At 46.2% G+C, this 27796-nt stretch overlaps 1 protein-coding gene across 2 annotated transcripts in view; it reads right to left on the bottom strand.

Annotated features, from left to right (window-relative positions):
* Positions 1-27796, bottom strand: part of LOC140395443 (bMERB domain-containing protein 1-like) — a 166618-nt gene that overhangs the window by 50602 nt on the left and 88220 nt on the right. For both annotated transcript variants that reach the window (XM_072483203.1, XM_072483202.1), the window contains one exon: positions 2252-2325. In XM_072483203.1, the coding sequence (XP_072339304.1) occupies positions 2252-2325 (74 nt within the window). The remainder of the gene's footprint in view (positions 1-2251; positions 2326-27796) is intronic.

Consider the following 27796-nt stretch of genomic DNA (forward strand, 5'->3'; position numbering starts at 1 on the left):
GATTGCAATGTAGGGTGGATGGATTACAATGCAGGGTGGATGGATTACAATGCAGGGTGGATGGATTACAATACAGGGTGGATTGATTACAATGCAGGGTGGATGGATTACAATGTTGGGAATATGGATTACAATGTACACTAGATGGATTACAATGTAGAGCAGACATATTCTATGTAGGGTGGATGGATTACAGTTCATGGTAGATGAATTACAATACAGGTGGATGGATTACAATGTAGGGCAGATAGATGACAATGTAGGGAACATGAATTACAATGCAGGGCAGTTAATTTACAATGCAGGGAATATGGATTACAGCGCAAGACAGATGGATTACAAAGCAGGGTATGGATTACAATGCGGGACAGTTGGACTCTCATGTAGGGTATATGGATTACAAGGTGCAGTATGGAGAACAATACAGGGCAAATGGATTACAATGTAAGGTTGATGGATTACAATGCTAGGTGGATGGATAATGCAGGGCAGATGGATTACAATGCAGCACAGGTGGATGCTCAAGTTGTTGAGTACATTGAAGAAAAACATTGTTACATTTTTGGATACTGAGGTGATATGGGGTTAATATGGGAGGGTGAATTTGAGGTATAAGTTCAGCTAGATCGAAGAGCTGAGTGGTCTATACGTGATCCTGTTTCTTATATTTTAAAGTTCTAATTACTTTTCTTGGCTGTTTTATTTAGCCTGAGCACACAATTCTACATTTATAGATGATTTCTATCTAAGGCCTAACTAAGGATAGCCTCTCTGTCATGGTGAAAATGGCAGACGTGGACGAAACCCTAAATCCTGCCCTCAAACATAGCACTTCTTATTTCCAGGGGACTGGCTGGGCTTTGCACAAACACATTTTGGGAGGCAGATGACCATTTAAATGATCAGCTGCCTCCACTCAATTCCAATTTTTTGCATCCCTGCAGTGTGAAACCAGGGAATGTGTAAATTAGAGCAAGTAAAAGTTAGTCTGAACTATCTGGAGTCATTTGGATAGCCAGGGAGATAGCCATTGGAGAGGTAAGGTACATCTTTGGATCTGCTCCCGGGGACCTTTGGGGGAAATTAGGTGCACTTTGGTGGAGGCCAGGTGTCCTTTGGGATTGTTAAAAGGAAGGATAAATGTACATAAAAAGTGCATAAACCTATTATCTTCCAGCTCATTGGAACTACCAATAGATCTCTCAAAATCAACTGTTCAACGCTATCAGAAGGACCTGTCAGACCGTTATGAGGACCTGTCAAGATCAACTGTCAAAGAGAGCTGTCAAGCAATTTGAAAGTCCTGCCCTTAAATTTTTGAAAAATGTCTAGAGTGTTACAAAAACATTGCTTGCTATGGGTACAGGGGCATGGGGTGGCATGGAGATGGCATGGGGGGGGGGGGGGGGGGCTGAGGTCTGTTTTTTGTTTTATCAGTACTTTTCAGACTTTCAAACAGTTGAAACATAGAGGCAGCCCTTCCAGTCAGCCTGCCTCTGCACCCGGCAGCTTCCACACTCCTTCCAGGAACAGCAGTCTTAATTCCCATTACCCTCTGCACCCCTTCACTCCAACTGCCCCCTCCCCCTTCCCACACAATCCCCCTTGCCCCCTCCCCACCCCTACCCTTCATACCCTCCCTGCTCTGTGCGCCCCACACCCCCTCCTCATTACCCCCTCCCACCCCCATATCCCTCCCTCCATTTTTTACCCGCTCTCCTTCACACCCCCTACACCCACACCAGACCCACGCCCCCTACGCCACCCTTCCCCCTACCCTCCCCCCAAACAAAAATTCAGGTTTACAAATCCAGGAATGTCCCAACTCTGCGTTCCTGACCTGTGAGTGGAAATTCAGACCTAAATTAGAGAACCCACAGGCTGAACCAGTTTTATTCATTTTGCTGCGTGATGTACGATTGACATCATTTCTAACTGTTGTTATCAGGAAAATGAAATCAATGCAACCAGGCCTGGAGCACAGTCTCCGCTTGTTCCAGCACAAAATACAAGAGTAAATTATAACTCATGTAAGCATTAAAGCAATACAAGTTACTAGTCTTCCATTTTGGTTTTAAATATCACTTCAGTTGATTTCCACAGATGACCTATCTGTGCAGTGGGAGAAAATCTCAATCACTGAAGGCTAACTGCTAAGGGTGATGGTCCTTGGTTTCCACTCAAAACAAGGTTGGTTGGTTAATCTATCTTTCCAAACTTGACTAGATTTCGGCAGACTCCCGATACCCACCTGGTATTGATACCAGTTTCTGCAGCTCTTTCTTAAGTCGGGTTATTTCCTTACACAGTTGCATGTCATCCATCCTAGAAATGAATGTCAGAAAACACACAGATCATGTAATAATCTTCAGAAATGTATATAAAAAAGACATTTTTGCAAGAGTGTTATCTTCCCTATGATTGTACAGCATTCGACTTCTGAAACTGACTGGTTGACAGCTTTTCCTTCTAGTATAAGTAAGTAAAGTTGCCATAATCCCAGATGACCATAGGCTGCTTTCCCCTTTTGAGGGGAGATGACCGGCGGTGATTTAACCTGAGGATCAGGCGAGGGGCAAAGAACAACAGCAACCAGCACGGGAATTGAAGCAGCGCTGCTGGCCGTGCTCGGAATCACGAACCAGCTGTTCAGCCAACTGAGCCAAACCTTCTAGAAAAATCTAACAAGGAAATATTCGAGACAATTAAATGTGTGGGGAATTAACTAATTAGTTCCACAATGTATTAATAATAAAGGCAATCAAAACTGCAGGCAACATCTATTACAGTGTAAATAACCTTTACCTCACCATTATTTACCTTTTGCATATCCAGACAGTGGATTCAATGCTCTCATAAACACTGTCTCATTTGTCTTTTTTAATATCATTCTATTTTATACTCGTGCGCCTCCTCACTACCAATTTTTAAAATAGACCCTGCTGCGACACTACTGATCATCACTGTGGCAAAATAAGTTTATTATTTGGTTTTACATGACATAACAAGCCATAACTTCCAAACTCCAGGGATCTGTATAAGAAGCATTTGGAAGCCCCCCCCCACCCCACCACCACTACCACCACCCCTGATGTTCCTAGGTGAGGATGGCATAGCAAATGCCCAGAAGTGCAAACTTCACCTTTGAAATTGCCCTTTATTGCTTAATTATAAATAGCAGTCAGGTTCTAAAAGATAAACTTACAATGGGAGCAACTGCAAAACCTGGACCAATTTTTTGGGGATATTTTCATGCTTAAAAAGAATTGTTAAAAGTATTGGAAAGATGTAACATGCCGTTCTTCAGAAAGTGTCAGTTGAGACGACAAGTGACTGACCTGCCATCGCTCTGCACATGCATTATCCTCCTTCCGGGGGGTGAGGGGTGCAAACATCGCAATGCGCACAATCCTCATTTAATTTCTCTCGCGGGTAAAGAAAAGCGTAAACCGAGAGTTTGAAGCGACTCCCAGCTTTTGATTTCAAGCTTTTACTTCAATTAGAAGAGTCTCAACTTCAGCAATGATGCACAGCGGGGGAAAGAAACCTATCTAAATCACAGCAGAAGGGTCTCCAAGAGGCGTTCAATTAAAATGGTGGGAAATGATTACATAGCTGTAACCTAGCCAGCTGCCGATATCTGATTTATACTGCTTCAATTTCACCCTTGTGGTTTTATGCCATCTCAAAGCCTCTATTAGAATAACGTCTTGTAATTAAACCCAACAAAAAAAAACTATGATCTGAGAGTGGACTCACAGGAGCTATTCAATTCAATGTTGTGGAATACATTAGGAGAGAAGACAAAAAGCTGAGGAATTTGGCTAACGTCCAATAAACACTGGAGTTTTGAGACTGATTTATTTCCTTTACCAGGCCAAGTATTTGCAACCTTTTGTTGTGTCTAAGATACAAAGGAGAACCAAACCAGCATCCACTATCATTCGCAGATTAAGAACGGGGGGCGGGATTCTGGTGCGGCACGCCAGTAGGATTCTGTTTCGCCGGCTGATTAATGGGGTTTCCCATTGTGGGGCAGCCCCACGCTGTCGGGAAATCCCCGGGATGTTGGCAAAATGGAGCATCCCGACGGCAGAAAAACCAGCCCAAGATTTTTCTCTTTGTTCATACGAACAAACGTACGGACATATGAAATAGGAGCAGAAGTAGGCCATTTGGCCCCTCGAGCCTGCTGTGCCAATCAATGTCTTGGCTGATCTGTTCGTATTTCGAGTCTATGGACCACTGCTCTAAAAAGTATTTAATGTCCCCCCCTCCACTAACTTCCGAGGCAGAGAGTCCCAAAGTTCCACAGCACTCTGAGAAAACAATTCTCATCTCTGTACCCTTTAGTTCTAGACTCACCCACAAGAGGAAACATCCTTGCTAAGATCATTCAGGATCTAATATACTTCAATTAAATCACCCCTCACTCTTTGAAACTCCAGTGGAAACAAGCCCAGTCCGTCCAATCTTTCCTCATACAACAACATGCTAATTCCAATATCAATTTCAGCCAAAGTAAATTCCTCTTTGGAATTAACGCATGGAATAATACAGAATGGGAATGTATAATGATCAAATCTGTCATGTATCAAAGTAGGAAATCTCCCTCAAACTATGAGCAGAGTAGAGGATCAGCCATGGGAAGTTAATTGAAAACACATTTTTATTTGGTTCTACACCACCGTTGAACTGGATTCTTCAAATTTGCTGTTTGCTAGTGTGTTTCATCCTTTCAGTAATTAGGGACGTAATGTTTGTTTTAACAAACACAAGTAATCATCTGTCCTTCACAACTGAAGGCCTACGAATTAAACTGGCAATTTTATTTTCATAAAATCCCACTGCACAGAAGGAAGGGGCAGCTTGACAAATAAATGAATAGGATGGGAATAGAGGGATACGGACCCAGGAAGTGTAGAAGATTTTAGTTTAGATGGGCAGCATGGTCGGCACAGGCTTGGAGGGCCGAAGGGCCAGTTCCTGTGCTGTACCTTTCTTTGTTCTTTGAAGCCATTTGGTCCAATATACATGTCCTGGTTCTCATCAAAACCCCTTAAAATTTTATACACATCTATTAAGTCTCCTCATAAAATCCTCTATTCCAAGGCCCATTTCACATTCTCTCATGCGCAATTTTTCCACCTCATTGTGCACCCAGGCACAGCACCGGCACACTGGCACTGCCAGGCTGTCAGATTCGTAGTGCCTAGGTACCACATGGCACTGCCAAGTCCTGAAGAGGGCCTGAAGGGGGTGAAGAAGGGTATGAAGGGTGGGGGATGAAAGGGAGGGGCTAGAATGGGAGGAGGGGCTAGAACAGGGGGGACTGAAAGGGAGGTTCCCGAAAGGTGGGGGAACTCAGCCACCCCATAACAGGGCTCACACTTCCGGGTGCGGCGATGACCAGCTGAGTCGCACGTTTCGGCACCTCCCGTTGGAACGGACTTTTGGGCTCTTATTAGGAGCCCCAACGGCAATTTTTGACGGCTAAAACCATTGTGCGGTGAAATAGAAGGGAACCCCCCCCGGATATATATGGAGAAAGAAGAGAGTAGTGGCTGGATTGCAGAGGATCCTCAGGAGCAGCGGCAAGGAAGGGAAGCACGAAGCAAGATGGCGGCGGAAGGAGGGCGTTCGGTGTGGGGCCCGGAACAGCAAGAGTTCCTGCGGCGCTGTGTGGAGGAGCTGAAGAAGGAGGTGTTGGCCCCGATGCTACAGGCGATTGAAGGGCTAAAGGAGGCACAGAAGACCCAGGAGTTGGAGCTTCGTAATGTGAAGGCAAACGCTGCTGAGAATGAGGATGAAATACAGGGCCTGGTGGTGAAGACAGAGACGCACGAGGCACTGCATAAAAGGTGTGCAGAGAGGCTGGAAGCCCTGGAGAATAACTCGAGGAGGAAGAACTTAAGAGTTTTGGGTCTTCCCGAAGGTGCAGAGGGGGCAGACGTCGGGGCATATGTGAGCACATTGCTTCACTCGTTAATGGGACCGGAGGCCCCGACGGGCCCATTGGAAGTGGAGGGAGCATATCGAGTCCTTGCGCGAAGACCAAAGGCAGGAGAAATACCTCAAGCCATAGTGGTGAGGTTTCACCGCTATAAGGACAGGGAGATGGTCCTGAGATGGGCGAAAAAGACACGGAGCTGCAGGTGGGAAAATGCGGTGGTCCGCGTGTACCAGGATTGGAGTGCGGAGGTGGCGAGAAGGAGGGCGAGTTTCAATCGGGCCAAGGCGGTGCTACATAGAAAGAAAGTTAAATTTGGAATGCTGCAGCCAGCGAGACTGTGGGTTACACACCAAGGGAAACATCACTACTTCGAGACGGCAGAAGAGGCGTGGACATTTATTATAGAGGAGAAGTTGGACTAGACTGGAGAGAGAAAGAGTTTCTGTAATAAAGTAGTGGGGGGATTGTATGGGACGGGGAAGGGGGAAACGGGGGAAAATTTTTCTCTATTCCCCTCGTGGGGGGGGGGGGGGGTATGGTGAACTGTGGGCGCCGGTGGGGAAGGAGAGGGGGAAGGAGAGAGGGAGCTGCGCCATTAGGGGCGGGGCCGAGTGGGAAACGCGGGCTGTGTTCCCGCGCTATGGTAATTGCGGCGGGACAGGGAGCGCAGGAAGGAGAGGGCCTTACACAATGGGGGGCCAATGATAAAAGGGGGAAGCCGAGGTCAGCCAGAGTTTGCTGACTTCTGGGAGTAACATGGGGGGAGCAATTACGCTAGAAAGGGATCTAGCGGAGGGGAGGGGGGGTTAACTGGGTTGCTGCTGCTAAGGGAAAGGGGGAGCTGTTATGGGGCGGGGTGGTCGGGACGGGAGGACACCGTCGGGGGGACAAACGGGAGCGTGGGAGCCGGGTGAGGAGCTGGTCTAAAAAAGGGGATGGCTAGTCGACATGGGGGGGGGGGGGGCTAAAGAGCCCCCCGACCCGGTTGATCACGTGGAATGTGAGAGGGCTGAATGGGCCGATTAAGAGGGCACGGGTACTCGCGCACCTAAAGAAATTAAAGGCAGATGTGGTCATGCTACAGGAGACGCATCTGAAACTGGCGGATCAGGTCAGATTACGTAAAGGATGGGTGGGACAGGTATTTCATTCGGGCTTGGATGCGAAAAATAGAGGGGTGGCTATATTAGTGAGGAAACGGGTAGTGTTTGAGGCGAGGACCATAGTAGCGGACAGTGGGGGTAGATACGTGATGGTGAATGGCAGATTACAAGGGGAAGCGGTGGTTCTGGTGAACGTATATGCCCCGAACTGGGATGATGCAAACTTCATGAAGCGTATGCTGGGGCGTATCCCGGACCTGGAGGCGGGAAAGTTGGTAATGGGGGGAGATTTCAACACGGTGCAGGATCCAGGGCTGGACCGGTCCAGGTCTAGGACCGGGAGGAGGCCGGCAGCAGCCAAGGTGCTTAAGGACTTCATGGAGCAGATGGGAGGGGTAGACCCCTGGAGATTCACTAGGCCCAGGAGTAGGGAGTTTTCCTTCTTTTCTCATGTCCACAAGGTGTATTCTCAGATAGACTTCTTTGTCCTGGGAAGGGCACTGATCCCGAAGGTGACAGGGATGGAGTATTCGGCCATAGCCATCTCGGACCATGCCCCACATTGGGTAGATCTGGTAGTAGGGGAGGAAAAGGAACGGCACCCACTCTGGAGATTAGATAAGGGACTGTTGGCGGATGAGGGGGTGTGTGTAAGGGTGAGGGGATGTATCGAAAAATACCTGGAGATTAACGATAATGGGGAGGTTCAGATGGGAGTGGTCTGGGAGGCACTGAAGGCAGTGGTCAGAGGGGAACTGATTTCCATAAAGGCCCATAAGGGGAAACAAGAGAGTAAAGAGAGGGAGCGATTGTTGAGAGAAATTTTGAGGGTGGATAGGCAGTATGCAGAGGCTGCGGATGAGGGACTGTACAGGGAAAGACGAAGGTTGCATACGGAATTTGACTTGCTGACCACGGGCAGCGCAGAGGCACAATGGAGGAAGGCACAGGGAGTACAGTATGAGTACGGAGAGAAGGCGAGCCGGTTACTGGCCCAACAATTGAGGAAGAGAGGGGCGGCAAGGGAGATAGGTGGGGTGAGGGACGAGGAGGGTGAGATGGAACGGGGAGCAGAGAGGGTGAACGGGGTGTTTAAGGCATTGTATGAGAGGCTGTATAAGGCTCAACCCCCGGAAGGGAAGGAGGGAATGATGCACTTCCTGGATCAGCTGGAATTCCCGAAGGTGGAGGAGCAGGAGAGGACAGGATTGGGACCACAGATTGAGGTGGAGGAGGTGGTAAAAGGGATTGGGAGCATGCAGGCAGGGAAGGCCCCGGAACCAGATAGGTTCCCGGTGGAATTTTATAGGAAATACATGGACCTAATAGCCCCGCTTCTGACGAGAACCTTTAACGAGGCCAGGGAAGGGGGGACGTTGCCCCCGACGATGTCGGAGGCGACGATATCGTTGCTCCTGAAGAGAGACAAAGACCCGCTGCAGTGCGGGTCTTATAGGCCTATCTCCCTTCTGAATGTAGATGCCAAGCTCTTGGCCAAGGTGATGGCGACGAGGATCAAGGATTATGTCCCAGAGGTGGTTCACGAGGATCAAACTGGGTTTGTGAAGGGGAGACAGTTGAACGCTAATATATGGAGGCTGCTAGGTGTGATGATGATGTCCCCGCCGGAGGGAGAGGCGGAGATAGTGGTGGCGATGGACGCTGAGAAAGCATTTGATAGAGTGGAGTGGGATTACCTGTGGGAAGTGTTGAGGAGATTTGGATTTGGAGAGGGGTTTATTGGGTGGGTTCAGCTTTCATATAGGGTCCCGGTGGCAAGTGTGATCACAAACAGGCAGAGATCTGACTACTTCCGTTTATATAGAGGGACAGGACAGGGGTGTCCCCTGTCCCCGATACTGTTTGCGTTGGCAATTGAGCCACTGGCCATAGCGCTGAGGGGCTCTAGGAAGTGGAGGGGAGTACTTAGGGGAGGAGAAGAGCACCGGGTGTCATTATACGCGGATGATTTGTTGTTGTATATCGCAGACCCAGTGGAGGGAATGCCCGAGATAATGCAGACACTCAGGGAGTTTGGGGAATTTTCGGGATATAAACTGAATATGGGGAAGAGTGAGCTGTTTGTGATGCACCCTGGGGAACAGAGCAGGGGAATAGATGATTTGCCGCTGAGGAGAGTAACAAGGGATTTTCGGTACCTAGGGATCCAGATAGCCAGGAACTGGGGAACCTTGCATAAGCTTAATTTAGGAAGATTGGTGGAGCAGATGGAAGAGGATTTTAGGAGATGAGACATGGTGCCCCTGTCACTGGCGGGCAGGGTGCAGGCGGTCAAAATGGTGGTCCTTCCGCGATTTCTTTTTGTGTTCCAGTGCTTCCCTGTGATGATTACCAAGGCTTTTTTCAAAAAAGTGGATAAGAGCGTTATGAGCTTTGTGTGGGCTGGGAAGACCCCAAGAGAGAAGAGGGGGTTTCTGCAGCGTAGCAGGGATAGGGGGGGACTGGCACTGCCGAGCTTAAGTGACTATTATTGGGCCGCCAATATATCAATGGTGTGCAAGTGGATGGGGGAAGGGGAGGGAGCGGCATGGAAAAGACTAGAGATGGCGTCCTGTAGGGGAACCTGCCTGCAAGCATTAGCGACGGCGCCTTTACCGTTCTCCCCGAAAAGGTACACCATAAGTCCAGTGGTGGTGGCAACACTGAACATTTGGGGGCAGTGGAGACGGCATAAGGGAGTGACGGGTGCCTCGGGGAGGTCCCCGATAAGGAACAACCATAGGTTTGTCCCGGGGAAGATAGATGGGGGATTTAAAGTCTGGCAGAGAGCAGGGATTGTGCAATTGAGGGATTTGTTCCTAGACGGGACGTTTGCGAGTCTGGGAGCACTGACGGAAAAATATGGGTTGCCACCGGGGAATGCATTTCGGTATATGCAACTGAGGGCTTTTGCGAGGCAACAGGTGAGGGAATTTCCGCAGCTCCCGGCGCAAGAGATTCAGGACAGGGTGATTTCGGGGGCATGGGTGGGGGATGGTAGGGTGTCAGATGTATACAGGGAAATGAGAGACGAGGGGGAGATCATGGTGGATGAGCTGAAGGGAAAATGGGAAGAGGAGCTGGGGGAAGAGATAGAGGAGGGGCTGTGGGCAGATGCCCTAAGTAGGGTAAACTCTTCGTCCTCATGCGCCAGGCTCAGCCTGATACAATTCAAGGTTCTACATAGGGCGCATATGACTGGAGAAATGTTAAGTAGATTTTTTGGAGTGGAAGACAGGTGCGGGAGATGCGCGGGAAGCCCAGCGAACCACACCCACATGTTTTGGTCATGCCCGGCACTACAGGGGTTCTGGGTGGGGGTGGCAAATGTGCTTTCGAAGGTGGTGGGGGTCCGGGTCGAGCCAGGCTGGGGGTTGGCTATATTCGGGGTTGCAGAAGAGCCGGGAGTGCAGGAGGCGAGAGAGGCTGATGTTTTGGCCTTTGCGTCCCTAGTAGCCCGGCGAAGGATATTGCTTATGTGGAAGGAAGCTAAGCCCCTGGGCGTGGAGGCCTGGATAAACGACATGGCAGGGTTTATAAAGTTAGAACGGATAAAGTTCGCACTAAGAGGTTCGGCTCAAGGGTTCACCAGGCGGTGGCAACCGTTCCTTGACTACCTCGCAGAACGATAAGGGAAATGGGGAAGGTAGCAGCAGCAACCCGGGGGGGAGGGGGGGATGGGGGGGGGGAGGGGGAGGGCCCACGCGGGCCCTCAGGGGTTTCCTATAGTTGTTTGTATATTAGTTACTTATACTGGTGTGTGGGACTTTATTGTTTTGGAGAGTTATTATTTTGTTGTTGGCAGTTGCCGTTTAGTTAATATATTATTTATTTGTTTTTTAAAAACGGTCATTATTATTTATATTGTTTTAAAGTTGTAAAAAGGGGAAAATCCTGTACTGTTCTTGTTTGACCGAAAAAAATTTGAATAAAAATATATTTTAAAAAAAACAGGGTACGCTCACTTGGGGCGGGGGGAGAGAAAGAGATTCCCCAAAGCTCCAAAAGAATTACTAAGTATGGGTGAACAGCAGTCTCACCAAAAAAGCTGCCAGATTAATTGCTGCTTAGGAGATTTGTATATTTATTTTATCAAAAGGAGCTAAGTGATTTCTGTTGAGAAAAAGAGGAAGTGAAAGCACTTAGCTCCTTTTGATGTAGTGATGTCAATCATAGCAAGAGTGTTTATAAACATTGTGGTTAGCATCAAAGTAGGGTAATTGAGATGCATTGGAGCATGAAGATAAATGAACAAATATCCTAAGCAGCTGTGTCTGGACCAATAAAACTGTCAATCTACTGACTAGTATTCCTGTGTGAACCATATTGGAGGATTTGCATTTCAAATGCTGTCAGGGGATTTGAAGCCCTTTGAAATATAATTGGCTTTTGATAAAGACTTTGACACTTGTGACAGCCGTTGCTTTAAACACTTTTGTCTGAGGCAGCAGATGTTAGGGAAGGGTAATGAATTGATATTCATCTTCCTTAATGGTTGAGTAACTTTGAATTTGCAGCTGCAAAACTAAGGGCAATGTTTGAAACATCTAGCTTTGATTGACAACTATGGGACCACTTCAAACAGATTTAACACAGCTGACTACTTCAAAGTCACTCAACTGTGAAGAGAGGTGAATGGAAAGCACTTAAAACTCTGTTTAAAGGGCCCAGGAACTATCAATGAAAACTTGATGTTTATAAACATTGCGATTAGTTTCATAGCTGACCATTTCAAAGTTACTCATCTGTATGGAACCATGCTCACAGCTGGGTGTGTGTAGAAGCTGTCCTACAGCCTAGTAAAATCAATATCAAAGAGAAATGAATGAATGGCTTGCAGATCAAAGATTGGAGGGGGTTTAAACCCAGCTGACTGGTTTTCTCTTTCCAGGAATTGACAGGCCTGCTTCCTCTGCCTGAGCCAGCAGGTGCATTGCCCAGGTGAGTGGTCAAGCAGTGATTTTTTTTCCACCCTCTGTCTGGTCTGCTCTCTAGCTTCCAGTCAGGGGTCTCTCTTCTGGGGAGAATTTCTGACAGGGGTTTCTCTTCTCGCTAGTCTGTGGGGGTTCTTTTGTTTAGGGGGTCTATGTGGGGGTCTCTATTTAGGGGGTCCTAATTTAGGGGATCTTCCTTATTTGGGTGTTCTCTATTTAGGGGGTCCTCCTTATTTAGGGGGTCTTTTGGGGGTGTTTCTTTATTTAGGGGTCTCTGGTGGGGAGCTTCGGGACACACCCAGGGGGTGAAGAGGGTGTCCCAGAAAATACTGCGGTGGGCTGAATTGCGCTGCAGGGATTGGGGAAGCCCAATCGCGGACCTCACTATCGGTCCGCCCGCTCAAATCCACTCCCACCCCCGCACCTCTCCAAACACCACGCAGAGCACCCCTGGCCCAATTGTACTTGCATGCAACGACAATGCCAGCTTGGCACCCTAGGAGTGCCAACCTGGCAGTGCCAACCTGGCAGCACCAATGCCGCCTGGCAATGCCATCTGGGCACCTTGCCAGTGCCAGGCTAGCACCCAGGCAGCACTGCCAGGGTGCAGGGCTGGCACTGCCAAGGTACCCAGGGGGCACTGCAGTGGCACCACCCTGCCAAAAGGGCATGCAGCTGGGGGTATCTGATCCTCTGGAAAACCCCACAAGTGTTGTTCTGTCTGGTCTCCATTTGTGGGGGCCAGTGCTGAACGGCACTCGCCCAAGGGGATGAATCCCAAAGCCTCAGGTACCTCTGGGATCTGCACATTAAAGTGAGGCTTGTTGTCTCGTTCTAATCTGCAGATTTGCCAAAATGTAATTCTGCCCATTGTGGGCAGGATTTACATTGCAACGTCTCACAAGACCTGAAGCTTTGCAAGCCGGGTAGATCCTGGGAGCAGGGTCTCCCGGCCTTTATTGGCCACACTGCGCCATGGCAAGCTGCTTTTCCGGCGCAGCGTGGCCATTGGATCGCGTCCATTGTATTTTGCCCTTCAGCAAGTTTCTTATCAATTTTCAGGAGTTTGCCTTGAATTCTGGGGCTTCATCATTAATTTATAGTATAATTATTATCAAACAGATAAATCCTCAAATTCTGTGCGCCCAGTGCATGAGGACTGTGCAGCAAGAATGTACTTGAATATTTGGCACAGAGTGGAGCTTAGGTACTCTTTAGTCCTCCAACCTTCTCCTGACTGACTGAACTGATTTCATAAGCAACCAATCTTAATGTAATGTTTGCCTTCGTTTTACTAAGGGCAGCTTTCAGCCTTAAAATGGACTTTCCTTTGGTGCTTCTCCCATAATTCATCATTATAAAAAGCTTTGAATTTGCTGATATTTCTAATTGTAATATGCCATTGTAAGGCATGTGAACAGACGGGGTATAGAAGGATACAGGCGGTTGGTCTAGATAGGACACGTGATCGGCGCAGGCTTGGAGGGCCGAAGGGCCTGTTCCTGTGCTGTATTGTTCTTTGTTCTATTCCAAACAAAATTAAGATGGAATCATAGCTACAACACCTCCGCACCAATCTAACCTCAGCATTTATCAAAATGAGCCATACCTTTACTAATCTATGTGACCTGGAGAGAATTAATACTTTCATTCAGATATTTTTTAAACTTCTGATTATTTTTGTTTCTAAATACCACTTCGGCTGATTTAAGGAATTATTTGCAGGGGGTCATTTTTGATCACAGTTTTTATTTTGATTCCATCATATGACCTTTAGATGCCTAGGGTTATCGATAGTACAAGAAAACGCCTTTTTGTCACCATGTCTCACGCAGGCTGATAAATAACTTCAGAGTAAATGCAAAAAATATACCCATGGACACAAGGTTATCAGGAAGTGAATGCACTGGGGATGAGTTGTCTCTTCTGATACGCCATCCATTTATCACTTTCCACCATACTGCCATACCACATCTGCTTGCAGTTGCTAAGCTAACCGTCTAGCCGAGAGAACAAGCCAGAGTTCATGCCAGTGAGATTGTCCAGCCCTGCCGCCGATGCACTCCCGCCACAGGTTCCCAGCAGCGAGGGTTGCATTCAATGGGAATGAATCCTATCACCGTCCAATGGCGGGTCATATCTGCCACCACGAAACAGATGGCGGGCGGCGGGTTGAGCAGAAAATCCCGCTAATATGTTCTTATGTCTCACACTGCATGGGATCAATCAGCAGAAATATGTTAAGTCAGGAACAGGTTCAGGACAAGACATAGAGCAGAATAATGCAGCTGTTCCCTTAGAAACCTAATTTTCATCTGTGTTTTCAGCTGGGCTGGGGTTGTTTCCCAGTGGAAGTGAAATTTGGAGTCACTGGAGTTTAAAGTCAGTTCTTCTATTTTTTGTAATTGTAGAAAGGTGCACAATCCCTTTACCCTCCTCACCTTGAATCTTACTCTCCATTCTTCAATGCAATTGGCTGCTTAGCTTGCTCTTTGTTGTCAGATGCCAGAGCTCCCCTATAGTTGGTACTAGAATTAAATTAACATTGGAAATGGTGAAATTCACACCACAAAGAGATTGTAAGATCTCTGTGGAAGTTTTCTTCAAGGTCAATGGGGAGTAGATAACTTTGTGCTGATTGTAAAAGCAATGTTTTGCTTTTATGTTTGACTGAAGTAAAGAGGGAAACGGGAAGAGGAAGCTGATACTCCAGGAATGGGAAGAATGACTTTTCTTGCAGTCAAATATTCTTGCTAATGCAATGTTGGCCTTTAACCAACACCTCTCACAAGTGAGGAAGTGATACTTCAATTACAGAGCCTTGATTTGACATCATCTGGAGTGACGGTGCTCAGCTTTGACCACCAAACCACAGGAAAGATATATTGGCCTTGGAAAGGGTACAGTGCAATTTAAACAGAATGATAAATTGGTTTAAAGGATTAGATTGGGAGGACAGACTGCATTAAATTGCCTTGCATTCTCTTGCCTTTAGAAGGTTGAGGGAATATCTAACCATGATGTTTAAAATGCGGAAAGGATTTGATAAAAGGATTTTTAAATTTAAAGTACTCAATTTTTTTTTCCCAATTAAGGGCAATTTTTTAGCATGGCCTACTCTGCACATTTTTGGGATGGGAGGGCGAGACCCATGCAAACACGGGGAGAATGTGCAAACTCCACACGGACAGTGACCCGGGGTTGGGATCTAAATCGGGTCCTCAGCGCCATGCGGCAGATATCCACTGGAGTTTAGAAGAGTAAGACGCGTCTCGATTGAAACACGCAAAATCCTGAAGGGTCTTGACAGGATAGATTTGGAAAGGGTGTTTTTTTTTGTGGGGAAATCTAGAACCAGGGCTGTGGAAGCAGAGTCTGAGCATTTTTAAGACAGAGGTAGATAGATTCTTGATAAACAAATGGGGGATATTCAGGAATGTAGAGTGGAAGGTGCAATCGGATCAGCCATGATCTTACTGAATGGCGGAGCAGACTTGAGGAGCCAAGTGGCCTACTCCTATTCCAAATTCATATGTTCATACGTATGTTCCTGAGCAGGGCACAGTGAGGAAAACTGAGTGGAATGCCATGCTCATAATGAAACTCACCCAATTTTCCTTACAATTAAATTTACAAAAGGAAAAGTATACGTTCAGTTGTGGCTGTTGTACCCTCTGTGTTCACTTCTTTTCCATGTACTCAGTCAATGTTTTAGGAAAATGTATTAGGATTCTCGACCATCAACTTTTCAAAACCTCAATAGGAAATCTTATTCCAGTTTGGACTCTGAAACTCCCAGCACCATTTCTCAACTTCATGTTGTTTATGTACTATGTATGGCATGCCCAGATTTAATAGTTAACCTTTAATCACAGAATATTAAACATGGAATGATCACTTAGGATATCCACCATACCCTTCCATAAGGCAGGAAATAATACACAATAAATTAACAGGTACACTTTGAAATTTTCTTAGTTGGGTAGAATTACAGGTTTCATGCACTGAAGCTAAACAATACAGCAACATTTTGAAAATGCACAAACTAATAAAATTAAGATAATTTTATGAAGTGCTACATCCCATTTGGGCTGATTTCCTTAGAGTAACAAAGGCTGAGAGGAGATTTGATGGAGGTATTCAAGGTCTTGAGAGGCATGGACAGGATAAATAGTGAGAAACTGTTCCCACTCAAGAGAGCATCAAGAACCAGAGGGCACAGATTCAAAATAATTAACAGAAGGAGTAAACGTGATGGGAGGAAAATAATTTACCCCAGAGGGTGGTTGGAGTCTGGAACAAACTTACTGAGAGGGTGGTGCAGGCAGATTCAATTGAGGTATTCAAAAGGTAATTAGATTGCTATTTGAAGATAAAGAATGTGCAAGGTTACGAGGATATGGCAGAGGAGTGGGACCTGATAGGATTTTGTTTTCAGAGAGCTATTGAAGACTTGAATGGCCTCCTTCTGCATTGTAAAGATTCTATGATTCGGGGGCAGCACGGTGGCGCATTGATTAGCACTGCTGGCTACAACGCTGAGGACCTGGGTTCGATCCCGTCCCGGGTCACTGTCTGTGTGGAGTTTGCACATTCTCCCAGTGTCTGGGTGGGTTTCACCCCCAAAACCCTAAAATCTGCAGATTAGATGGATTGGCCATGCTAAATTGCCCCTTAATTGGAAGAAAAATAATTGGGTACTCTAATTATTTTCTAAATTCTGTTATTCTGGAGGGAATTAATCAGTCTGAGGAGAGCAAACTCAAGATTACATGTTGCCCACTGGCTAAACCATCTCCCATGAGATCTAGCTTGACTATATCAAGTACCAACAACAGTCAATTATCCGAGGATCATCCTGAAGGGCAAGAATAGGTTGAAATTACATTTTACTGTGAGCATTTGTTCTCACTCACTGCCTTCCCATTCACTTGATTGTAAATAGCTGATTGATTACATTTGTCACTATACGTGCAGTTGCCTTTGCTGCTACCTCGACTACCTCATGTTCTAGAGTTTCAGCCTTCTTTGAGACTATGTTCTACTCCAGACCTGAACATCCTTCTCTTTAGTTTTGTTCTTATCTTTCTCCTCTTTTTGTATCCAAGAAATATGCCTGTTCCCTCAATCCCTTTATCACTGAACTCTGATCCTGATGCCATAGTAAGTGGATGTTGTGAATTAATCTTTCTCTTCAAGTACAGGCCTTCTCCACTTCAGAGCCAATATCGTCATCCATTCTCAAGCAAAAATTATCCTTGGCCATCACGTTCTCACTAACTGCCATACCATTCCCAACCTCTCATTTCTTTCTAAAGCCTATTGTGGTAATACCAGGTATTGCGGTACCTGAGAGGTGGATGACCATTGGCTAGACCCAGGAGTCTACCATTGGCTGATGTACATAGCTCCGCCCTGAGAGGCGGAGTATAAGAACCAATGCCATCCCAGCAGCCTTCACTTTCTGTATCGGAGCTGCTGGGGAACAGTTCTAACAGATTAAAGCCTATTAGTTATGACTCACCTTGTCTCGAGAGTAATTGATTGCGCATCACCTATTTCTCCGATAACTAGGTCCAACTCTGTGCCTATCTCTCCTATAACTATATTCAAGTCCTTGCATTCTGCATTCAGCCCTGCTTGCAGTACTGAAACAATCCTAAACAAACTTCAAAATTCATCCTCTGTGCTTGTGATAACACAACCCCTATCGTTCTCGTGACCTCTAGCATTTAATGAGGTAGGCCATGTCATTCTCCTCTAATGATTTTCCACCTCCATTTCCAACTCTATTAAATTGTGTTTGCACCATCCCATTGCTATCCCTTCCTCCCTCCACTTACTCCCAAACCACCGATTTATCCCTTGCTGAGTCCCCAAATATCCTTTTCACCTCATCATTATCGATGTTGGGGAGGCAGTGGCAGAGTGGTATTGTTAACTGGACGTGTAAACCAGAGACCCAGTGTAATGATCTGGGGACCCAGCTTCAAATCCCACCACTGCAGATGGTGAAATTTGAATTCAATAAAAATTCAAATGATAATCATGAAACCATTGGAGATTGTTGTAAACACCCAGCTGGTTCACTAATGTCCTTTAGGAAAGGAAATCTGCCGTTCTGGCTGACATATGACTCCAGATCCACTGCTACATGGTTGACTCTTTACTGCCCCCTCAAGGGCAATTAGGGATGGGCAATACATGCTGGCCCAGCCTGTGACGCCAACGTCCCATGAAAAAAATGTTTAAAAGCTGTTTCTATGTGGCATCATTCACAGGCACATTCCATAGTTACATTAATGACCCCAAGCTTTCTCTCGCTCATGTTTAAGTGTCACTATAGCTGGATCCCATCTTGTCTATGTAACCTCTTTCGCCTTTTAACCCCTTCACAAATCCTTGGTGCATTTCCCTCATTCCTTCGGTGCATTCTCCCAACATCCTCACTTCAACATCTGGGAACCCTCCCTGAATCCTTCATTCTTTTCCTCTCTCTATCTTTAAAACATTTCAAAGTGTTTTATGTTTTTGTCTAAACTTTGGGCCTTGCTGCCAACCTCTCCCTTCGTGGTTTCACATTTATTTTCTTTACACCTATTGTGGGGAAATGTTTTGCTTAAATTGCTATATGCATGCACATTGCATTTTGCTGACAGACCTTTTGAATGAAAGAATGTTGTTTGTCTTATTGTATATGGACAGTAAGAACCTTGGTTCATCGACACAAGTCAGAATTCTCACCAGGACTGCAGCCGAACAACCAAAGCTGTGAGTCACGTCATGGTATGTCTTTTATGTTATTGACATCTAAAATGTTTCAGACCTGCGAGGTGAGGTTAAAAATTGTTTTTTGCCATCATTTTCCTTTGAAGCTCAGCAGAGAGATTACAATGGTCAGTTGCACGAAGTAACTTGCATCTGAAGCAGGTCGCTGTAGACACCCAACAACATTCTTTCAAACAAAACCAAAGAAACAAAGAAACTTAATTTAAGGGCGGATGTTTCCCTTGGAATGTCTCATCAGGATCAGAATGCGCTGCTCCGGAAAGTTAGTTCATTCAGAGACACAATGAGCAGAAATCAATTCCAAAACATAAGATAGGAAAACTTTACTCGCTGGCATTGCAGAGAATAAAATACAGTGTGTAACAAAATCCTTGTTCAAGAATAAAAAGCTTCAGGCCTGTTTATTTTAGAATCAAGAAGTCTGAATCAGTGCCATCACTTAGTAATCACCAGGGCAATTAATTACGGAGAAGAAAAAGCTTTTTAAAAATTCTTCATTAATAGAGAAATCCGTTTCATCAGAACATTGAATAAGAAATTTGACCCCATGTTGTGAATTGTCAGCAGGAGACACAGAAGTTAGGAATTATGGACTACACCAAAAATTAACCCGAACAGCTTTAGTTTTGACAAGTGAATTCTCAAAGATGTAAGCTCAATGACCAACCCAGGGTTCCTGTGCAGGACCTTCTAAATTACCATGTACACAGCAACCAAAAAAGAATTCAAAGGGCCCACGCATTCTAATGAACAAAAAAAATTAAGGGACATTGGTAAGGATTCCGTTTGGTATTTCAAGGTGGCATTATATTTGTAGAAGGTCTTGTAGTGCAGTGAGTAGTGTATCTGTCTCTGAGCCAGAAGCATCAGGTTTGAGGCCAGCTCCAGGGCTTGATGGCCAAGGAAGATGTTTATAATGTGACCAGACAAATTGAGAATCAACCTGTAAATCCCTCCAATGCACAGAAATGGCAGGGGAAAATCCTGGTCAACCATATGATGGAGAGAATGTTGTAGCCTCTACCATCACTGTTGATAGCCCCAGACTATAACATGCATATTCATTGCACGTTGCCAAAGCATCTCAGGCTCCCTGAATCAACATGTAATACACCAGCATCACCACAGTGCTGGTGAATGTATATGTGGTATGCCAAGAGCAAATGCATGAACAGCAAGTAGGATAGGATGTGAAACTATGCTCTTTTATTATAATACAGTACCTCCTCTCCCCGAAGGGTCTCCCTCCCTGACATGCACCCAGGCTGGGGTTTTTATACTGTAAGGGCTCCCCTCGTTAAAGGGGAAGCCCCACCCCATTACCGGGAAGTTCATATTCATTGAATGTCTTGGGGACACAAATGGTATGGCCTCTTTGGGGCTAATAAAACTATAATAATGACCAGGTGACGCGGGAATGGGAACGACTGCACAAGCTTAATTTGGCCCGACTAGTAGACCAAATGAAGGAGGATTTTCGGAGGTGGGACATTGTCACTGGCTGGGAGGGTACAGTGAAAATGACGGTTCTCCTGAGATTCCTGTTTGTGTTCCAGTGTCTCCCCATCTTTATTCCGCGGTCCTTTTTTAGATGGGTCAACAAGGTGATCTCGGGCTTTGTATGGGCGGGTAAGACCCCGCGAGTTAAAAAGGGGATGTTGGACCGCAGCCGGGGGGAGGATGGGCTGGCAGTCCCGAACCTTAGTAACTATTACTGGGTGGTGAATATAGCAGCACGGTAGCATTGTGGATAGCACAATTGCTTCACAGCTCCAGGGTCCCAGGTTCGATTCCGGCTTGGGTCATTGTCTGTGCGGAGTAAGCACATCCTCCCTGTGTGTGCGTGGGTTTCCTCTGGGTACTCCGGTTTCCTCCCACAGTCCAAAGACGTGCAGGTTAGGTGGATTGGCCATGATATATTGCCCTTAGTATCCAAAATTGCCCCTAGTGTTGGGTGCGGTTGGGTTGGGTTACTGGGTTATGGGGATAGGGTGGAGCTGTTGACCTTGGGTAGGGTGCTCTTTCCAAGAGTCGGTGCAGACTCGATGGGCCGAATGGCCTCCTTCTGCACTGTAAATTCTATGTAAATGATTAGGAAGTGGGGGGGGGTCGTGGCTCTGAGAGTATGGGGGCAATGGAGGAGACATGTGGGAGCAGAGAGAGCATTGGTCTGGTCCCCAATTTGCAATAATCACCGGTTTGCCCCGGGGATGGTAGATGGAGGATTCCGGAGATGTCAGAGAGCAGGGATCGAGAGGATGGGCGATATGTTCATAGAAGGGAGCTTTCCCAGCTTGAGGGAACTGGAGGTGAAATATGAACTGACGGGAGGGAATGACTTTAGGTACCTGCAGGCGCGGGACTTCCTACGCAGGCAGGTCTCAACCTTCCCGCTCCTACCACCAAGAGGGATACAGGATAGGGTAGTTTCCAGAGTGTGCGTGGGAGGAGGGAGTGTTTCGGACATTTATAAGGAGCTTATGGGATCAAAGGAAACACAGACCAAGGAGCTGAGACACAAATGGGAAGAGGAGTTAGGTGGAGAGTTAGAGGATGGTCTCTGGGCGGATGCGTTGAGTAGGGTCAATGCATCCACAACATGTGCCAGGCGCAGCCTGATACAATTTAAGGTCGTTCACCGGGCTCACATGACAATGGCCCAGATGAGCAGGTTCTTTGGGGTGGAAGACAGGTGGGCAAGGTGTGCGGGAGGACCAGCGAACCATGTTCACATGTTCTGGACATGACCGAAGCTTAGGGGATTCTGGCAGGGGTTTGCAGATGTCATATCCACAGTGTTAAAAACAAGGATGGCACCGGGTCCAGAGGTGGCGATTTTCAAGGTGTTGGAAGATCCGGGATTCCAGGAGGAGAAAGATGCAGACGTTCTGGCCTTTGCCTCTCTGGTAGCCCGGAGACAGATATTATTAGCTTGGAGGGACTCAAAGCCCCCAAAGTTGGAGACCTGGCTAACTGATATGGCTAGCTTTCTCTGTTTGGAGAAAATCAAGTTCGCCTTGTGAAGGTCACTGTTAGGGTTCGTCTGGAGGTGGCAACCGTTCGTTGACTTCTTTGGGGGAAATTAACCGTCAGCAGAAGCGGGGGGGGGGGGGGGGGGGGGGGGGTTGGGGTTTAGTTTAGTTTAAAGTAGGGGGTTAGTAAAGGTGGGACCTGTGAGAGAGGAAGACAGCTTTTGCACTGTGTTTATAATTGTATTTACACTGTTTCTTCTGTTACTTATAAAACCATAAATACCTCAATAAAATGTTTATTAAAAAAAAGTATAATAATGACTTAACTTGTCACTTAATATCTTCCTCTTCATAACTGAATTATGCATTTAAACTCATTATTTCCATATCTATTAAATGAGACAATTAAATTCTCAAACTAACGCTAAGAATTATTACCGTAAGTTCAATACTGGAATATTTTGAGTTATTCGTGAGGAAGCCAAAGTTATTCCCATCCAGATGGGATGTGAATATGGGCAGCACGGTATCACAAGTGATTAGTACTGTGGCTTCACAGCACCAGGGTCCCAGGTTCGATTCCATGCTGCGTCACTGTCTGTGCGGAGTCTGCACATTCACCCTGTGTCTGCTTGGGTTTCCTCCGGGTGCTCCGGTTTCCTCCCATAGTCCAAAGACGTGCAGGTTAGGTGGACTGGTCATGATAAATTGCCGAGTGACCAAAAAACGTTACCAGGGATTATTGGGTTACGGGGATAGGGTGGAAATGAGGGCTTTAGTGGGTAGGTGCTGGCTCGATGGGCCGAATGGCCTCCTTCTGCACTGTATGTTCTATGTTAGAGGTAACGTAAAATCAAGAAATTGTAGCCACCCTCCACTATACTGTGGAGAGTTGCAATAACAGTCAGACAGCCTCAGAATAAATCCAATCTTTATATTTCTTGCTGATGAATTAACAGTCAATCAATTCCTGGACGTCTGGCTAAGATCAAGCGTAGGATCCAGTGCGAGATCAGGTCTAATGCCCATTCGTGTCGACTTGGATTTAGTCCATCTCTTTAATGGGGACCATGAATTGGATCCTGTTATGTTCTGTGTTTTGGCCGTAGTCCAGATGCACACAGAACATCTAAGTTCTTTAACAGGTGGAATGATTTATTAACAAACACGTGGAAAGATAACTAACAAACTAAAATAGAGACAGTAACAAAATAAATGACCCAAGGGTGTGCAGGTTAGATGGATTGGCCACGCTAAATTGTCCCTTAATTGGAAAAAAAATAATTGGGTACTCTAAATTTTTTTTTTTTTTTAATAATTTTTAAAAATCACATGGATAGATAACTAACAAACTATAATACAGACAGTAACAAATAAATGAATTCAGTGACTTCACCTGGAGCTACTGTCCTCTTGGACGACTTACTATCAACTGCTGGGTGTCTCGAGTCGCATGGTAGATCTCTACCACCACCAGCTGGTTGGAGGTCGCATCGCTAACTATATACAAAGCTGTGCATAGACATATTACCACAAATCCAATTTAAATTTGAATTGTTTTTTGAAGCAAGCAAGGAGATGGATTAAGGTATTAACCCCATCCACTCTGCACATTGGCTTTGAAGAATAAAATAAAATAAATAATACAAATTGCAATCTATAATGATCGTTAGAAACAGATGCTGTCAGATTAGTAAAGACAGTGTGATGTTACACCAAAAGCATTGTTACTGGACTCAATGTTTTCTAATATCCCGTGAATGTATCTATCAAATGGATGGATATTTAAGTTCATGGTTTATTAGATTTGCGACTATTCCACCAACCGGCAAAAATATTAGACAGAGCCTCTTGCAATTTCAGGCCTTTCTATCTCAGGTCGAAGGGAGGAATCTGTTCCAATTTTAATAAGAATCATAGAATCCCTACAGTGCAGAAGAAGGATATTCGGCCCATCAAATCTGCACCGAGAAGACCTGCTATTTGCCCAGTAAGATTAAACTGCAGCCCAATGTAACATGTATTAATTAGCACTATTCAAATAAAAAAAGAATGATTTGAGCTTTGAATCCAGTAATAAAGTTACAAAATAGAGTATAGAACACACACACACACACACACACACACAAGATTATTCTGAAAATGATACTTTCCTCATTGACAGCACAGGTCGGGAACTTCCGATAGGCCTCAAAGCTTTTGCATATGCGCAGATGGGCGCCATAGAAAGCAAGAATCCCAGGCAGGAGTCAGGAACAGGAAAAGGTCCCAGTTCAGTAAAACAAAAGAGGACCAGAGAAATAGGTACCAAACAGGAAAAGGGCCCTGCAAAGCAGACTTAAAGTGAAGAAGGCACCCAAAGGGTGGCAATTCCATGCTGTTGGCTTTTGGGGCAAAAGTACCACTTTGGAGCAGAAATGTTCTACCTGTTGCGGCAGAAGATCAGAAGCTAAGCTTGTGAATTGATGCTTGCATGGATACTTGGGAATCCAGAATCCCATGATACAAGGTTGATGCCCTATGAGATGGTCCATTGTTGATGCCATCCAAATTGGAACATCTTTTGCAGAGAATTCCCAGGTTAGATCTTTGAAGTGAAGATTGGAATCCCGTGTGAGAGACAGAGCTTTAGTGAGATTGGTGGATTCTATGTTTACTGACATCGGGGCAGAGAATGCCACAAAATAACGACCTGAGAGAGAAAAGCATTATCTTCAAAGGCAGATCTTCTATTCTTGTCCCCCACCAAGTTCTAGTCTCCCCCACAAGACAGTGTCCACCCTATCAAGCCACCTTAGGATCTTATGGGCGGGATTCTCTCAGCCCACGCCGGGTCGGAGAATCACCGGGCCGGGCGCGATTCCGCCCCGACTCCGGTGACCGGAGAATGGGCGGCATTGGCATGGCGCGGTGCCCCCCCCCCCTCAATTCTCCACCGGGATGGGCCTAGTGGCCGCTTAAAAAAGCCCGAGTCCCGCCGGCGCCGTTCACATCTGGTCTTACCCAGCGGGACCTCAGCATCCATCCTGTCTGGGGCGGCCTAGTGAGGGGGGGTCTGACCCCAGGGGGACCTCCACCGTGGCCTGGCCCCCGGTCGGCAGGCCAGTCTCTCGTGGTGGGGGCCCCTTTTGCTCCACGCCGGCCCCTGTAGCCCTACGCCATGTTGCGTCGGGGCCGGCGTGGAGAAGGAGGCTACCGCGCATGAGCACATTTGCGCCGGTCACAGTGCGCAAGCGCGCATTCACGCCGTTCGCAGTGCGCATGCGCGCATTCAGGCCGGTCATAGCACGCATGCGCAGACCCGCAGCGCCCATTTGACACCGGTACCGGCAGCTGGAGCGGCGTGGGTTGCTCCAGTGCCATGCTAGCCTCCTGTAGGGCAGAGGATCGCTACACATAGCGGTCCGATGACGCCGTCGTTAAACTCTCCAGTTTTTCTGACGCCGTCAACACTCTGCCTTCAGATGGGAGAATCCCGCCCTATATGTTTCAATAAGATCACCTCTTCTTTCTTCTGAAATAAAATGGGTATAGGCCTAACATGTTCACCTTTTCTACATAAGATAACCCCTTTATCCTAGGAATAAGTTGAGTGGACTTTCTCTGAACTGCTTTTAATGCAATTATATCTTCTTTCAAATGAGACCAAAATTGTACACAGTATTCCAGATATGTCTCACCAAACTGCAGTCAAACTTCCTCACTTTTATATTCCATTTCCCTTGCAATAAACACTTTTATATACCATTTGCCTTCCTAATCACTTGCTGTACCTACGTACTAACATTTTGTGATATCATGTCTGCAGCAGCTGGGAATTCTGCAGAGATCAACTTACCTCCTGACTCCCCAAAGTCTGTCCACCACCTACATAATGTTACATCTTGATAATGTACACAGGAAAAGCAATGGGCGATTGATCCATGCCAGTAGATTACTAGGTAGGCATCACACCAACTTCATCTTACAATTATTCCAGTGTTCATTCCACAATCACAGCCATTAGCTCAGATACTGACAGAGGCAAGAGCTGTATGCAGAGATCTTTATGGACATCAATGCCAGAAAATGACTGCCCTGGTTGCCATCTCATTCCTCCTGCTGCTCAGCTGCTCACTGGATAACTGTAGACTGTGCCCTCATAATATCAAGGTATTCAAGCATGCCGCAGACTGCAAGCCCCCTCCACAGCAGTTGAGGCAGGACAGGCATTTCAGTATGTCAATGGTCTGCACCATCACTGTGTCAGGCAGAATGACTTTCATTGTTTACACACCCCACACGTGTCTGTTACTACTGGAGTCATTAACCATGTGTCAATAGTTAGCCCTTGTTACTCAGTAGCCATCCTTTGACTCGCTCAAATACAGCTATCGTAGAACGAAGGCATCATGACTATTGCCAGAATAATTCATTGCCTATGGTTACACAGCAGCTGGACATAGAGCCTGGTATCCTCGCAAAGCAGTGTGTGGATTGTCAATAGCCCCTGAACCATGGAGAAACCTGTATTCCAAGTATAGTAACATGCTTACCCTGCCTGCTTCTTCCTGGAAAGAGAGAATAAAATGTCGTTCTCTGTCATTGAGCTTCAGTGACCACTTTTACACAATAGTGGAGAATAAAAATCACCAGTCCCAACCTGGTTGAAGCAAGCCTATAACAGATCATTGCTATAGTCACTGCCACTACCACTGGCACTACCTTGTCCCACTCTGTGGTTGCAGTTTAGCATGAAACAAGTGACAGATTTCAGTGTGTTGATCTTACTAAAGGAGGTATGTCTTGTACAATGTTCCTTGCTGAGGTTGAGGCAGAACTGCTCAGTGAACATCCTCCGTGGATACAACCTCCTGCTGAGAGCACGTTCCTCTCTCCACCTCCCTCTTCCAGCAGTTTGACCTGCTCTGCATAACCCCTGTTCATTCTCCAAGTAATGCTGTATTACAAGATGGATGCCTACTGGTACACCCATGTCTGGGACCGACCAGTTTGTGCAGAAGCGTTGAAGTCAGCAAAATCTCCTTCTGTACCAGTCAGATCATTTCATGTAAACCTTTGCAACAATAAACCATTATAGAATTCACCAAACACTTGTAGAAATCAGCCAACGACAAACCTGCTTGTAGATGATGATTCTTTTGAATAGCACCAGTGGGGATGGCTTTCATACGACATGTTCAGCTGTACAAGGTTGAGAGAAGACATCAGGTGGTGCATTAAGCTACAAAATGGCATCTCTGGTGCCATCAAGTGACGTCATGATCTCCTTTCTCTATACAATATACTTGCAACAAATCTTCACTGCAGGCTCACTAAGATGGTGTCTGGTGTGGTTCATCTCCAAAATGTGCATGCATGCCAAGGAGGCCAGTCAGCAGCTCTGAGAGCACCAAACAGGAGTGCAAATATTCCTAATTTCTTGCCCATTGACTGCTTTCTGGGTTCCAGTTTCATGAGCATCAATGCAGCCATCTCCATGTGATTATTATTTAGATAGGAGCCTTGACATTAATCACTAGGGAGTTATTTGACTTCAAGTTTTACATAACATTCAGGCAGATAACTGAAGAGAAACTGGTGGCTTGAGGCAATACACAGGAGACTGCCAATGTAACATATAACAGAACAAGGGTTTATTGGCCACAAGTATACACAGAGCAACTAAACAGGTCTCGTCTCTCGTGCTAGAGGGTCCACTCTGCCAGGGACCCTGCTCTCAGGTCACTGTTTCATGATTCCATCGATGATTTTTGTGTTCTCTGTTCATTTTGGAGGGTGCTCCCTTCCCCCTCAAATTCTGAACTCCTGCAAACTTACGATCGATCCGGTTTTACACTTGTTGCCAATGTAGTGGTTCGAGCAATACTCGGGAGGCTGCCAGTATAAAGGAACAATGGTTTATTGGTAACAAGTAAAGGCAAACTATACACAGGCACAGAGTCACTAAACAGGACTTCACTCTCTGGCTCCAGGATTCACGCTGCCTAACACTCCGCTCCCAGATTCCTGCTCTTTTTCTCCATTGGCTGGGGTTCACATGAT

This window comes from Scyliorhinus torazame, chromosome 18 (genome assembly GCF_047496885.1).
Source record: "Scyliorhinus torazame isolate Kashiwa2021f chromosome 18, sScyTor2.1, whole genome shotgun sequence".
Lineage (NCBI taxonomy): Eukaryota > Metazoa > Chordata > Chondrichthyes > Carcharhiniformes > Scyliorhinidae > Scyliorhinus > Scyliorhinus torazame.